At 43.8% G+C, this 12616-nt stretch overlaps 1 protein-coding gene across 1 annotated transcript in view; it reads right to left on the bottom strand.

Annotated features, from left to right (window-relative positions):
- Nucleotides 1-571: 571 nt before the first annotated feature.
- The window catches only part of LOC310955890 (myosin-10), a 59246-nt gene continuing 47201 nt past the window's right edge, over nucleotides 572-12616 (bottom strand). Inside the window, exons 29-45 of the mRNA XM_083925970.1 lie at nucleotides 12239-12451; nucleotides 11801-11945; nucleotides 11437-11643; nucleotides 11142-11246; nucleotides 10736-10888; nucleotides 9691-9939; nucleotides 9384-9596; nucleotides 8885-9097; nucleotides 8607-8768; nucleotides 7778-7906; nucleotides 7443-7531; nucleotides 7122-7245; nucleotides 6820-6909; nucleotides 6215-6333; nucleotides 5488-5596; nucleotides 5189-5361; nucleotides 572-4151 (exon numbers count right to left, since the gene is read on the bottom strand). Coding sequence (XP_083782096.1) covers nucleotides 4004-4151; nucleotides 5189-5361; nucleotides 5488-5596; nucleotides 6215-6333; nucleotides 6820-6909; nucleotides 7122-7245; nucleotides 7443-7531; nucleotides 7778-7906; nucleotides 8607-8768; nucleotides 8885-9097; nucleotides 9384-9596; nucleotides 9691-9939; nucleotides 10736-10888; nucleotides 11142-11246; nucleotides 11437-11643; nucleotides 11801-11945; nucleotides 12239-12451 — 2641 coding nt within the window. The 3' untranslated portion in view covers nucleotides 572-4003. The remainder of the gene's footprint in view (nucleotides 4152-5188; nucleotides 5362-5487; nucleotides 5597-6214; nucleotides 6334-6819; nucleotides 6910-7121; nucleotides 7246-7442; nucleotides 7532-7777; nucleotides 7907-8606; nucleotides 8769-8884; nucleotides 9098-9383; nucleotides 9597-9690; nucleotides 9940-10735; nucleotides 10889-11141; nucleotides 11247-11436; nucleotides 11644-11800; nucleotides 11946-12238; nucleotides 12452-12616) is intronic.

Genomic DNA, 12616 nt, shown 5'->3' with positions numbered 1-12616 from the left:
AATTTTACCTTTAATTTCCTTTATGTTATGATCGTGTTGCAGCTGCAGAATGTCGTGTGACAATGAGTTTTTAAAAAAAAAAAAAAAACAGGCTGATTATGTTTGAACATTTCAGTGACTCTAAAATAAAATTGCTGTGCGAGTAAAGATCCAAATAGATATGACTTTAAAATCTGCTGTATTTTAACCTGAACGTCACCAAACACTTTATCACTGGATCAGACCGTGTGATTTTTAAATTATTATTAGCTGCATAAAGACGATTGTAAGTTATTGACACTTTAATTTAAAGCTAAATGTGCAGTCTGTATAAACATGCTTTAATATCTCTACATCCACAGGATTAAACTGCCATTTATGTATCTGTTGCCATGGTGATCCATAGTATCCGAGCTCCCCTGATGCTAACTTTTTACGTTCAGGCTCAACCCACTCGATCAGCTGTTCAGGCACCAAAAACTCTTCAGCTTCACAGCTACAATGAATATGCTTTATTTTCCTTTTACAAAAACAAACAAAACAAAAATGACCGTCTAGAAATACAGGTATACAAGAAATCATATGATGGGAGTGTTTGCAGTTGAATGCCTGGTTGTCAACAGCCAGCTGGATAATAATAATAATAATAACAATAATAATAAAATAAAAATGAGTTAACTACGTGTGGATGTTAAAGCTTCAAACCAAATGAATCCTGTGCAGAGCATAATTTACCCAAAGTAACTTGAAAATGCAGCTGCAGAGGGCGCCGCTTCTCCTGAAGTTGATGACACCGTTACACGTTAAACACTGATTCTGACCCAAACACTCGAGCGAGGAGGTGCGGGTATGAAATGAAGCACAGCAAAAAATACCAAAGAAAGAAAGAAAAGACTTAGTGTTGAATATCTCCTTGGTGTTTCTCCTGTTTCAGCGCTTCGTCACATCTGTCATGAAGTCAGTCTGCTCATGTTCTTAGTTAGTGTCTAAGGCACTTTTAAAGAAACATCCTGTTAACATTGAGGAGCAGGGCAAAGACGTCCGCTGTCGACGACCATCCTAATCTGCAGATCCATGATGAAACTATATAAACGCTGATGGATGGCCACCCTGGCCCACTGTAGTGGCTTAGCTGTGTTTTTGAGCAGAGCGGTTCTTTACTTTGATTAAAAAACGCCATTAAAGGAACTTAAAACGGAAGAAAAAAGGACAAAATCTTATTTTCATTCAAACTGTCACGTGTGAATACTAAGTGCTTAGTCAGGGAAGTCAGAAGTCTGAAACCACGGCACAAACCAGCCCCAGCCTGTTCTTTTCTTATTGTGTTACAGTTCGAGTAACACTCACAGAGCAACACTTACCGCTGCAGAGAGAGAAAACGGCAGTCGGTTTGCTGAGTTTACCTCACAAATACAACAAACTGCTCTTCCACGAGACCAAAAGACGAGATGAGGTTAGACTTGTGTGTGTGCCTTGGTATCTTTTGGTTATGACTTTTCGATCACAAAGCCACGTCCAAACCTCTCCCTTGTTCTTACACTTCCTGTTGTTTCTGAAAGACTCTTCTAACTGCCTGGGTGAAACTAATAATCTGTCTGTTGCACTTCTTTTTCCTTTTTAGCCAGCATGGATTAGAAGGCCTTAACAGAGAAATGCTAAGTCTGTGGCGTACCCTTGTTTTTTGGGCAGTTTTCAAGCCTTTTATTAGAGAGGACAGACAGGAAATGGGGTGAGGGAGAGGGGGAGACATGCAGCAGAGGACGTCAAGGCCTCTTTATATGGTGCTTTACACGGTGGTTGAGATTGTTTTGATTGATTTTTAAAAAATCTTTTTTTTTTAAGTGTTTTCCAAATTTCCTATCCAGTCAGCCAGAAATGAAGACGTCTTTATGTTTGTTTTGTACTTCACAAGAAAAATATTACCATGTTTTTATTCTATTGACCAGAGTCAGCTATAAGTCAGGGGTCCCCAAACGTTTTCAGCTCAGTGTTTCCCAGAGACCTGCTGACAAAAACACATGAACGGGAATTTACCGACAGAAAGTGAGGGAATCACGAGAAAAGAGAAATTAGCATCAGACCAGCAAAAAAAAAAAAAAGTGAAATATGAATCCACTTCATAGGAAGGTGTTCCAGGCACGTCCAGCTGGGAGGAGGCCTCGGGGAAGACCCAGGACTAAGTGGAGAGATTAGATCCCCACACTGGCCTGGGAACGCCTCGGGATCCCCCAGTTAGAGCTGGTTAATGTGGCCCGGGAAAGGGAAGTTTGGGGTCCTCTGCTAAAGCTGCTGCCCCAGCAACCCGACCCCGGATAAGCGGATGAAGATGAGATGAGAGATGAATCTTATTCTTATTCTTATAATACTTATTAAAGCATTGTTATGCTTTTTCCTCTGCTGACTGGCGACCCGATAAAAACGCTTAAAAAACCTTTTTGGGTCCTAACCCTGACTTTATAAGGGACATTTGAATGTGAGGTCCCTGTGCAGGAAACAGAGATTAACATCTGTTTTTCATTTATTTAAATTTGTCTGAACATATAACAATGAAATGTGAACAAACACATTAAAAAAATTGTTTTATGTTGCCTGCCGTCATTCGTTAGGAAATAGTGACTGGTGAAACGGGTAAAAAACAGTTTAAATTTAAGGGCTTCTCATCCGTCCTGGATACATAGTTTAGAGTTAAAAATATTTTTAATCATGCAACAAACTGAATATAAGTATTAATCCAGATGGTTAGGAGTTTGCTTTCAGAACAGCAGCAGGAGTTAAAAGACCGTTAAGTGTTTTTCCAAAGATCGGCAGGTGAATGTTCTGTGAAGACACAAACTGGGGCTTGGCGGCACAAACACCGAAACGTAGTGAGGAGATTATTTTCAATCTGACCGCATTTCTTATCAAACTACATGTTTAACCATTTAGTGTCACATTGAAAACAGAGCCTGAGCGCTACGGTACCTTAGTGCTTCCAGTAAGAGCTTTTCCCATCTGTTGGTTTCCAGTTAAAAAAAAATGTCCCGGCGTCTTTGCATCACTGGCAGCTCACGCCGACCCACGGCGGGGGACAAATGGTCAACAATACAAACCGTGTTAAACCGTGTGAGGTTTCTAGTTAAAACCCAGCGACGCATTTCTTCATTAATGTTGAGATGAAGCAAAAGAGAAAACAAAATACCTTTTTTGTTCTTCTTCACAGTAATACACTTTCAATTCAGAGTCTGTGTTCTTCTATTGCGTGTCCCGAGGTGTTAGTCGTTCCTGTCGTGTAGAAGCTGACAACTAGTCTGTACATCAGAGGGAGACTCATGCAACACAAGCAGCCGGCGTGGCGGTCCGGAGGCCACGGTGACCTCGGTTTTGGAAAGAGGGAGAGTGTGTGTCGGGTATGAGATGGCTTTTTACACAACTAGTGAGCAGAACACTTATAACGAAACCAGAGCGTAACGCGGTTTCCTTGTAGTCCTGCATTTCCAGTATGAGGTGCGTTCACATACATTACAAACTTGATGCGTGTACACTTCACAGCCTCCACCTACAGTTTCATATGTATAAAAAGCACTTTGCACCTATGCGTACTTTCTCAATAAGCTGAGCGGATGACTTCGCGCCTGATGGGAGGGAGGGAGAGCGTTGCGTCGTGACGCTGAGATGATACATGGCAGAGAGACGAGCCAGGACTAGCAGCTTGCTGGAGGAGAACAGAGTAAGGCAGAATTGTCCGTTTGACCCCTGTGACTCTCCAGGACTGGAGGCTGGACTTCAGGGGAGGGCGGTGGATTTTCCCTGCAGTGTTAACTGATACAAAATGTCTGCCAGGCGCACTCCGCCCAGTGTTAGCAAAAAACAGCTCGTCGCTCCAATCTTCTGTCCAGTCAGTGGTTTGAAATGAATCAAGACGATGGCGATGGTGACGCCGAGGATCTTTTGGGAGGAGGGGGAGGGGGGGACTGGGCTCAGGTCACAGGTTGGTAGTGGCGAAAAGGGAAGAGAGGGGAAAAGCGAGGAATGAGAGGGTCTCTGTTTACTCGGCGTTGGGGGTTTGAGTCTCGTTGAAGTCGCCGGCGCGGCTGTCGGCGTCGTCGTCTGACATGTCAACGGAGGCGCCGTCCAGATTGAGGTTTCGGCGGCCCGAACGGCTGGAGGAGAAGCTGCTGACTGGTCCGCCTCGCCTGGTCAGAACAGATCAACAAAACAACTTATACCTCGGCTGCTTTAAGGAGAAGTTCAACATGAGAGAAATATGTGTGAGATGAAAAGATCGATAAGAGCTGAGCATAAAGACTGGAAACAGGGAAACAGCTAGCCTGACTCAAAGTTCATATTCCCACCAGCACCTCTGGAGTTCACCACTTGGATTCTGTTGGGTCAGAAATGTAAAAACGCAGACATGTATGCTGAAACTATTTCTTTGAGGCTGGACGCAGTGAAACAGTTGCAGCACGCACGTCCCTGTTTGTGCACTTACGCCTCTTAAACCTCATGGGAGAGCCTGTCGAAAGCAGTCTTTGCATAATTTCTTGTTTATTTTTGTGGCAAAAAAAATCAATAATCCTAGTGAGTCATATTGTAATTGAAGTGTTCTGAGAGAAAACTCGACTCCTGCACCTCCTCCCCGCTCGTTTTCAGGCTTTAGAAAATCTATCCTGTGACTGGAGACTTTGGTCAGGTTATTTTAGAGAGGGCGTTCCTATTGGCTCAGGGCAGAGAGGGGAGAGGGAGAGCTGCAGGAAGAGGCCTGACTCTGCTTTAAACTCTGGTGTTTTTTTTTTAAACTACTGCAGTAAGTGAACAAACACATATTTTTGAACTTTGGACTGAGTCAGGTAATCTATTTTCCCCTGTTTCCGCTCTTTAACGAAGCTAATCACTCCTGACTCTAGAAACAGCGCACAGACAAGAGTCGACCTTCTCGTCTTTTGGCAAGAAAGCAAATAAGCTTGTTTACGCAAAATGTCAAAGTATTAGTAAGCACACAACATAAAACTGAATGTATCAATACTAATAACTTTTAAACTAAACAACTATATCAGAGTTTTATTACTGGATGCCACTAAAATAGCTTGACGCCTTACAGCAAATTCACTGCTGTATGACTGTGTCATTAATGTTGCTCTTTACTGTTGTGCTTGCTTTTATTTTTCTAGAAGTGTTTTCCTGGAACTAAACTGAGCATCTCTAACACGGGTTAGCAGAGTTCTCCTCGTACCTGAGGCGGTTCTTCAGGGAGCTGACCTCCCTGGTGAGACCCTCGCTAGCCTCAGTGGCGTCGTCCAGCTCCCTCTGCAGCTTCCTGCGGGCGGCGTTGGCCCTGGTGGCCTCCTCCTCCGCCTCCTCCAGCTGACGCTTCAGCTGCTTCATACGGGAGTTGGCCTTCTCCATCTGACGGGAGGATGGACACATGGGGAAACAGGCGGAGACAGTGAGAGGTCGTGGGCGGTTGGCAGGATAAACATCCAGAGTAAATGTGAATCTTTTGTGTCACTTTGCTTCCCCGTGAGTCAATACCTGCTCCTTGTACTGGTCGGCATGACGACGCTCATCCTCCACCTGCATCATCACCTCCTTCAGTTTCTTCTCCGTACGACGGACGATCTTGTTGGCTGCTGCTCTCTCCCTGCAAGTTTACAACAAAAGCGGGCAATGATTCTGTTTTTGGCATAGTTTTCTCTTCAGATTAGGCTAATAAAGCAATGATTTAAAAAAACAACAACATTCCCCCCACATTCACTCACTCCCTCCTCCTCAAACACATGCGTTGAGAGAAATGCTGCGTTCAGGTGCCATGGGAAGTCGGAAGTTTCGGCCCTCCAACTAGATAAAATGCACTGTGAATGAGATCGACTTTGCCTAGATGGAGGTCCGAAACATTGGACTTCCCATGACAATTGAACGCAGCATGAGCAGCGCAAATGAAAAGGAGCGACAGATGACCGGCAAGAAGTTTGGAAAATGATTTTATGCAGACCGAATAAAATGATTGGTCAGACTTTTATCAGAAATATATGAGAATTTAAAATTTTTGAGTTTCAACACCTGGTGGATTTCTTTTACATTTTAGTGTGCCATACGCTTATTAGGAACATTTTAGAATAATGCCAGAAAGGAAGAAATTACTTTGTCAAGATGACTTATTGATGTTAAAATGAGTGACGGTGAACCAAGAAACCCCTCCAATGTTTCGTCTCTTGAGGATGTAAGATGTCATCTGTGACGGGTGAGTTTGATCACTTACTTTGCTTCCTGCTCCATCTGATCCTCCATCTGCAGGATCTTAGCCTCCTGGGCAGCGATGGCCGCCTTAAACTTTGACTTGACCGTCCCCTCCAGCTCTGCCAGCTTGGATTTCAAATCCTGCGTTTATAATATGTAACTGTTAGGATCATTATAAGCTTTAAATATAAGATGTAGGTCAAATAACAGCGGGGAAACATTAACGTCCCCTAATGTGAGGTGATGAAAAAATCCCTTTATTAATCTGTTTTATTGTTTTAATGACATTTGACATGAACCGCTTCAGTTCCCCCAGTGTAAACTTAAACAGGGCTGTCTGACAGGAAGGTAAATCTGTGAAAATATTATAAATATAGTGCACACTTAAACTGATCCTGTCTGCCTCTCCAGTAGGGAAAACACTGACTATGGATAAGTACCTCATACAACCCTACTCTGAAACCCCAAACATCCCTTTTTAAAGATGTTAACAATACAAAGCACTTTCTCAGTTGAAAGCTAATTATTTTCGTTAGCCACTGGGACGGACTAGCTAACTGCTGCAGAAACTTTCACCCACAATCATTTCTACAGTGACGCCCCCCGAGAATAAAGTGGATACAAGACCTTGTTCTGCCGCTCCATCTGTTGCCGAGCATTCTCACTCTTCTGTGCAGTGCTGCGTTCTCCGGCCAGCTCAGTGTTCAGGTTATCGACCTGAGGAAGAGCGATGAAGGAGAGAGAAAGACAAGTGATGAGAGAGTGTAATCCATGACAGGGAGATGTTTGCATCGTGCTCATTGACCTCAGTTTACATGTAAGCTTTGACTGCGTGTGTTCAATGTCTTGTGTAATATTAATAGAAGCAACACGAATTTTTGGAACCAAGTGTGTGACATTGTGATAACATTTCTGTCCGGTCGGTTTACCTGGATGTTGGTCTTTCTGAAACGGTCGTTAAGCAGCTCCATGTTGCCCTGCTCCTCCTCCAGCTCCTCCTCCAGCTGGGCGATACGAGCCTCCAGCCTCCTCTTCTCTTCCAGCAGCGCCGACCTGACACACAAACACACACACACACACATTTTACCAAACTAATGAATCTACATGGATCGCCCATTCCTAATTCAATCTAACCCAAACACTAAATTATCCTCTTTTGTATTTTGTAAAAGATGACCATGTGTGGGGAAAGAAAGGCGCCTGTTGGTCATATACGTTTAAAATATCAGTTCAAACACAGTGACACTGACTTTCCAGAAGCACTGTTGGAGATCTCATCGGCCAGCTCATCCCTCTCCTGTTCAGCGTGTCGACGGGCCCTCTCAGATGCTGCGTGGTCCTACACAAGCAAACAAACACATTCGGATCAGGACGGAGAAGATCCTGTATGAGCTGCACTCTCATCAAACACAGAAATTAATTCTGACTAGAACAAGTCTGATAAAAGATTTATATTCTCATCTTTATTTACCTTAAGTCATTTTGCTTTTCATAAATAAAATATATATTTACAGCTCATATAAGATAATCATCTGAATTCTAATTCACAGCAGTTTTCCATATAAAATAAACTCTAGACGCTGACCTCCTGTAGCTGTAGGATTTCAGCTTCTAGGCCCTTGAGTTTCTTCTCGTTCTCCTTGGACTGGGTGAAGATCTCATCCCTGGAGGCTCTGGCCTCCTCCAGCTCCCTTTGATAATCCTTCATCTGAACCTACAGAACAGACAATATTGGCCGAGGCAAAGACTTACACAGCAGAAAAGTGAGCACTCAGGCCAGGAGTGTGAGGTGTGCAGGTGCATGCACGTGTAAACAAATAACAGGAAGTTTGGCACATTGATTTGTCCGGCTTAGAAACATGGTCAGCAGTTGCAGCATCATAAATCATAAATCAAATCTAAACACACTGACATTATACACATATTTTTAGATTCAGCGTTACTTACACTAAACCGCCATAATCCGATATGAAACTGAATTTATGACAGAAATTTCCTGAGAAGGGCCATGTTTTAGGTTTTCTTCAGTATCAAAATAATCCATAATAATTATAATAATAATAAAAGATAATTGTCTGTACAAAGTAGGTACATTGTGAACAAAAAATCCTAACATTCCGTATACTTTTAATGGTGCTAATTTTCTAAATGTAAACAAGTATAGCTGCTTGTTAACATCCCCCAAAGCATCATGTCAGCTGTAGTTACAAAACTTATTAAAAAATAGAAGCAAGACAAAGAATAATAATGCATTAATAATAACTTTTTTCATGCTGCACCATCAACATTGAGTCCATTTATATACATGGTGAAAATCTGCCCCGTGTTGAAAACCTGTAAACTTTCGAAGGCTTCTAGGTTATTCACTGTGTGTGTGTGTGTGTGTGTGTGTGTGTGTGTGTGTGTGTGTGTACCTGTAGTTTTTTGAGTTGTTTAACAGCCTCGTCCCTGCCTTTGTTGGCAGCTTCGATCTGTCCTTCCAGCTCGTTCAGGTCCATCTCCAGCTTCTTCTTGGAGGCAACAGCCAGAGTTCTCTGCTTCCTCTCGTCCTCCAGCTCTGCCTCCATCTCACGCACCTGGAGGAGTAAGACAGCACACGACATGTCTAAACCAAATGCTGCAGCACTCAATACAAATGTTGTGATTCTGAAAGTCAAAGAAATGATAGTCATCATCTGTGCGCCCTGTGCACCTGTTTTACAAGCGACCTCTTCTTCTCCTCTCCCTGCTCATCTCTGGCCTGCAGGTCTCGGTCAAACTGGGCCTTCATGGCCTGCATGTTGACCTCCAGACGCAGTTTGGCGTCCTCCGTGGCCTGCAGCTCATCCTCCAGCTCCTCCAGCTGAGTTCTCATCTCCTCCACCTGTTGCTCCAGCGTTCGCTTGGACTTCTCCAGTTCGTGGACCTGTACGCAGCAGCGGACGAAAAAATATATATAATAATAACATAAGCAAAACAGGCTAGACGAAGCCTGATCAAAGGTCCTCAGAAAAAAAGAAGAATTTTCAACATTTGAGTGATTTGTATACAAAAAATACAAAAGCATCCTGGCTGATCAGCCTAATAAGAATTATTGCTACGATATAAATTTAGCTGTAAATAAAGTCCAAAGAGATTTAACCTGGACATGTCTATCTGCAGAGAAGTGTTTTTTTCTTTACTCATCATTTAAGAGGTCAAAGGTCACTCACGTTCTTCCCCACATCATCCTTGGAGCTCATCAGGTCCTCCATTTCAGCGCGGAGCTGCTTGTTAAACCTCTCCAGTTCCTCTTTGGCTTCCAAGGCCTCCTCCAGAGCTCTGGCCATAGACAGAGCCTTGGTCTCCTTCTCTCTGGCCTCAGCCTCCGCACGGTCACGCTCCTCAGCGTAACGAGCTGAGATAGTCTTCTCTTCTGCGAGCAGCTAATGCGGAGAAACAAACAAAGGCATTCAACACACCGGCGTATATCTGATGTCAATCTCTCATTTCTGAAAACGTTTTGGCGGCTCAGCGTACCTGGTCAAACTTCTTTTGTTTTTTTTCGAGATTTGAGACGATCTGTCTCTGGTGGTCCAAGTCCACCATCAGGTCGTCCAGCTCCTGCTGCAGTCGGTTCTTGGTCTTCTCCATCTTGTCCATGGCCATGGTCTTCTCCTCCAGACGCTGGCTGGTCAGCTCCACATCCTTCTGGAGTTTTCTTTTCACCTCTTCCAGACCCTCCATCGACCCCACGTCCTCCTCAAGCTTCTTCTTGGTCTCAAACAGCTACAGGAAGGCAATTTTTTAAATCAGTGAATACATAAAGATATTACAACATTTCAACAAGGGATCATCTTGCTTTTTTAGTGTCACAGCGATGTGTGCTGGCGAAATGAGCGGCAGCGCTTTGTGCAAAAAAGGCGATAAGACAAATGATAATATGGTGCAAATTAGAAATAATGAGCTGTGATTTGTTCTTCTACCAGCAGTCTCAGCTACTCATATAATTAATGTTTCACTGTTTAACAATTTTAACTGTAAAATGTCAGTTTACTACTGTATCATCTGCCTCCAGAAAAACACATTTTCACTACATGTGTTCTTTAATTTGCTCAAGATCGCACTACTTTACATCCGTCCGCATGCTGCTCTGCACATCAACAGCAGGTGTTCACAGCTGGAAACGTTAGCCTGGTTCTTCTCCTGGCACTCGATCAAGTATCACTGTTTCTTAAAAGGTGTGCCTACCTCTCATGTTTGTGTATGAACATCTACATATATGTGTCTAAGCTGTAAATGTTATGAGACTCCTTAACCCCTTCCATGGCCACGCCTTTTTTAAGTGTTGAGGGTGGGGGACAGGGGATGTTCAGGGGGGGATAGCAGGTCAACAATAGATGCCACATAGAAGTGATAAGTCATCTGAAAGCTGGGAACCTGAAGATTAATTTGAGATGAATCAATAAATTGTAAAAGTGTATAAGGGCTAAGTACAAGATTTAAATATATGAGGGCTATTCTCATGCTCAATAATGTCTCATACAGGCCGGTGCAAGCCAAGGCATTGAGAATAAGACTGTACCTGAGAGTGCACCGTCTGCAGCTGCTTCTCCAGGTTGCGTCGTGCCTCCTCTTCCTCCTCCTGCTGCTCCAGCAAGGTGTTCTTTTCCACCTCCAGCTGGCGGATTTGGCCGCTCAGGTTCAGCTTCTGACGCGTCTCCTCTTGCCGCAACTCCTACACGCCAGAAAAGGTTGATCAGACGGAAGAGAATCAAGGATACGTACCGGTCTACTTTTTTAAGTTTAGTCTAAGAGATACCTGTTATGTGCTCCTTAGTGAAGTGTGATCACAAGAACAAGAGCACGTTTTTAATTCGACTGTCGGGTAAGGTCCATTTTCACACAAATGCTGTATGCCTTCTACAGTGATTCTAGATCAAGTTCCCTGTGGCTTTAAACTTGGCTATTGTTGATGCTGCCTTTCATACCTCTGAGTCTTGCAGTTTGCTGTTCAGTTTGTCGACTTCCTTGGCCAGTTTGACGCTCTTCTTCTCAGCCCCATCCAGCAAAGCGGACGCATTGTCCATCTCCGTCTAATGCAAGACAAATGGGGTTATGAGGAAAGCACAATAAACAAAAGCGCGCCATGAATATTCTCATTAAAATATACGTGTGGCTTCTAGAGAATCCTGGAGCTGTATATCCCTTCATTCCAAAGCCAAACTGCTCCAAATCTTTGCTTTTCTGACACCTACACACTGTCAGTGGGGGGTATTTATTTACCTGGAGTTTGTGTGAGCGTTCTGCCGTCTCTGCCTTGGCTCTCTCTGCCTCGCTGGCTCTGGCCATAAACTCCTGCAGCTGGGCCTCCAGTTTCTTCCTCTTATATTCGGACTCTGTTCTTGCCTGCTGCAGACTCTTCACATCACAGGCCAACTCTTTGTTGTCAGTCTCCAGACTCTGCTTGTTCTTCTCCAGGTTGGCCTTAAACTACAAAAAAAACAAAACATTGATTAATAAACCTATTGTTCCATATTCTAAGCCGTAGTTTCTAAATGGACTGCTGCTGCTAGAATCCTGTCTGTTAACTGCCAGTTTAAGCTTTATGTACACGCTCTGCCAGTGTAACCAGGTATGACCCACTCACCCTCTTGGCCTGTTCCAGCTGTTCGGACAGTTCTTCCAGCGCTGTGGCGTGCCTCTGTCTCATGTCCTGGAACTGAGCCTCGTGGTTTTTGGTCTCCTCGTCTATGGCCTTCTTCAGCTCTGCTACCTCTTGCTCTCGCTTGGACCTGGAGTTCGGACACAAGGGAGAGTGTTAGGAGGAGAAGACAGCTGCTTAGATACAATACAAAAACATCTCAACACTCAGGGTTTATTGCTACTGTGGTCTTAATAAAATCTCAATTAATATCCACTGAGAAATGAACTTCAAGTAATGCCCCTTGAGCCACAAAAAGGTTTTAAAAAACTTTTCCCACATATGCAGTTGTACTCCTCAAGACCTGGGAACAGACTTTGATGTGTGAAATCGGCAGAGTTGCCCTTCATCATCATCATTGATAAATCAGATCTAAATATTCACCGGAGCTCCTGCTGGGCTGCGGTGGTGTCCAGCGTGTCCTCCAGCTCCGTCTTCAAAGCCTCCAGCTCCTCACTCAGGTCTCTTTTCAGTTTTTCAGCTTTACTTCGACACATCTTCTCCGACTCCAGGTCCTCCTGAAGCTCACCTAGGTGTGCCTGCAGCTCCCGAACCTGCTTCAAGGCGTTGTTCTTCTGGACGGTCTCCTCATCACTCCTGGATGGAGACACAAAAGAACACAAGTCAGGTTTCAAGAGTAGACCCTTATCAGACAGCTTGGTCTTCCTCGTAATGAAAACTGTGAAAACCTTTTCCAATTTCAATATTTTAGTTTCATCATAGAAATCTATGAGGTATATTTTGGTGGTCAAAATGACAGTA

Source organism: Echiichthys vipera (genome assembly GCF_963691815.1).
Source record: "Echiichthys vipera genome assembly, chromosome: 2".
Classification (NCBI taxonomy): Eukaryota; Metazoa; Chordata; class Actinopteri; order Perciformes; family Trachinidae; genus Echiichthys; species Echiichthys vipera.
This window is presented reverse-complemented; position numbering and strand designations above follow the sequence as displayed.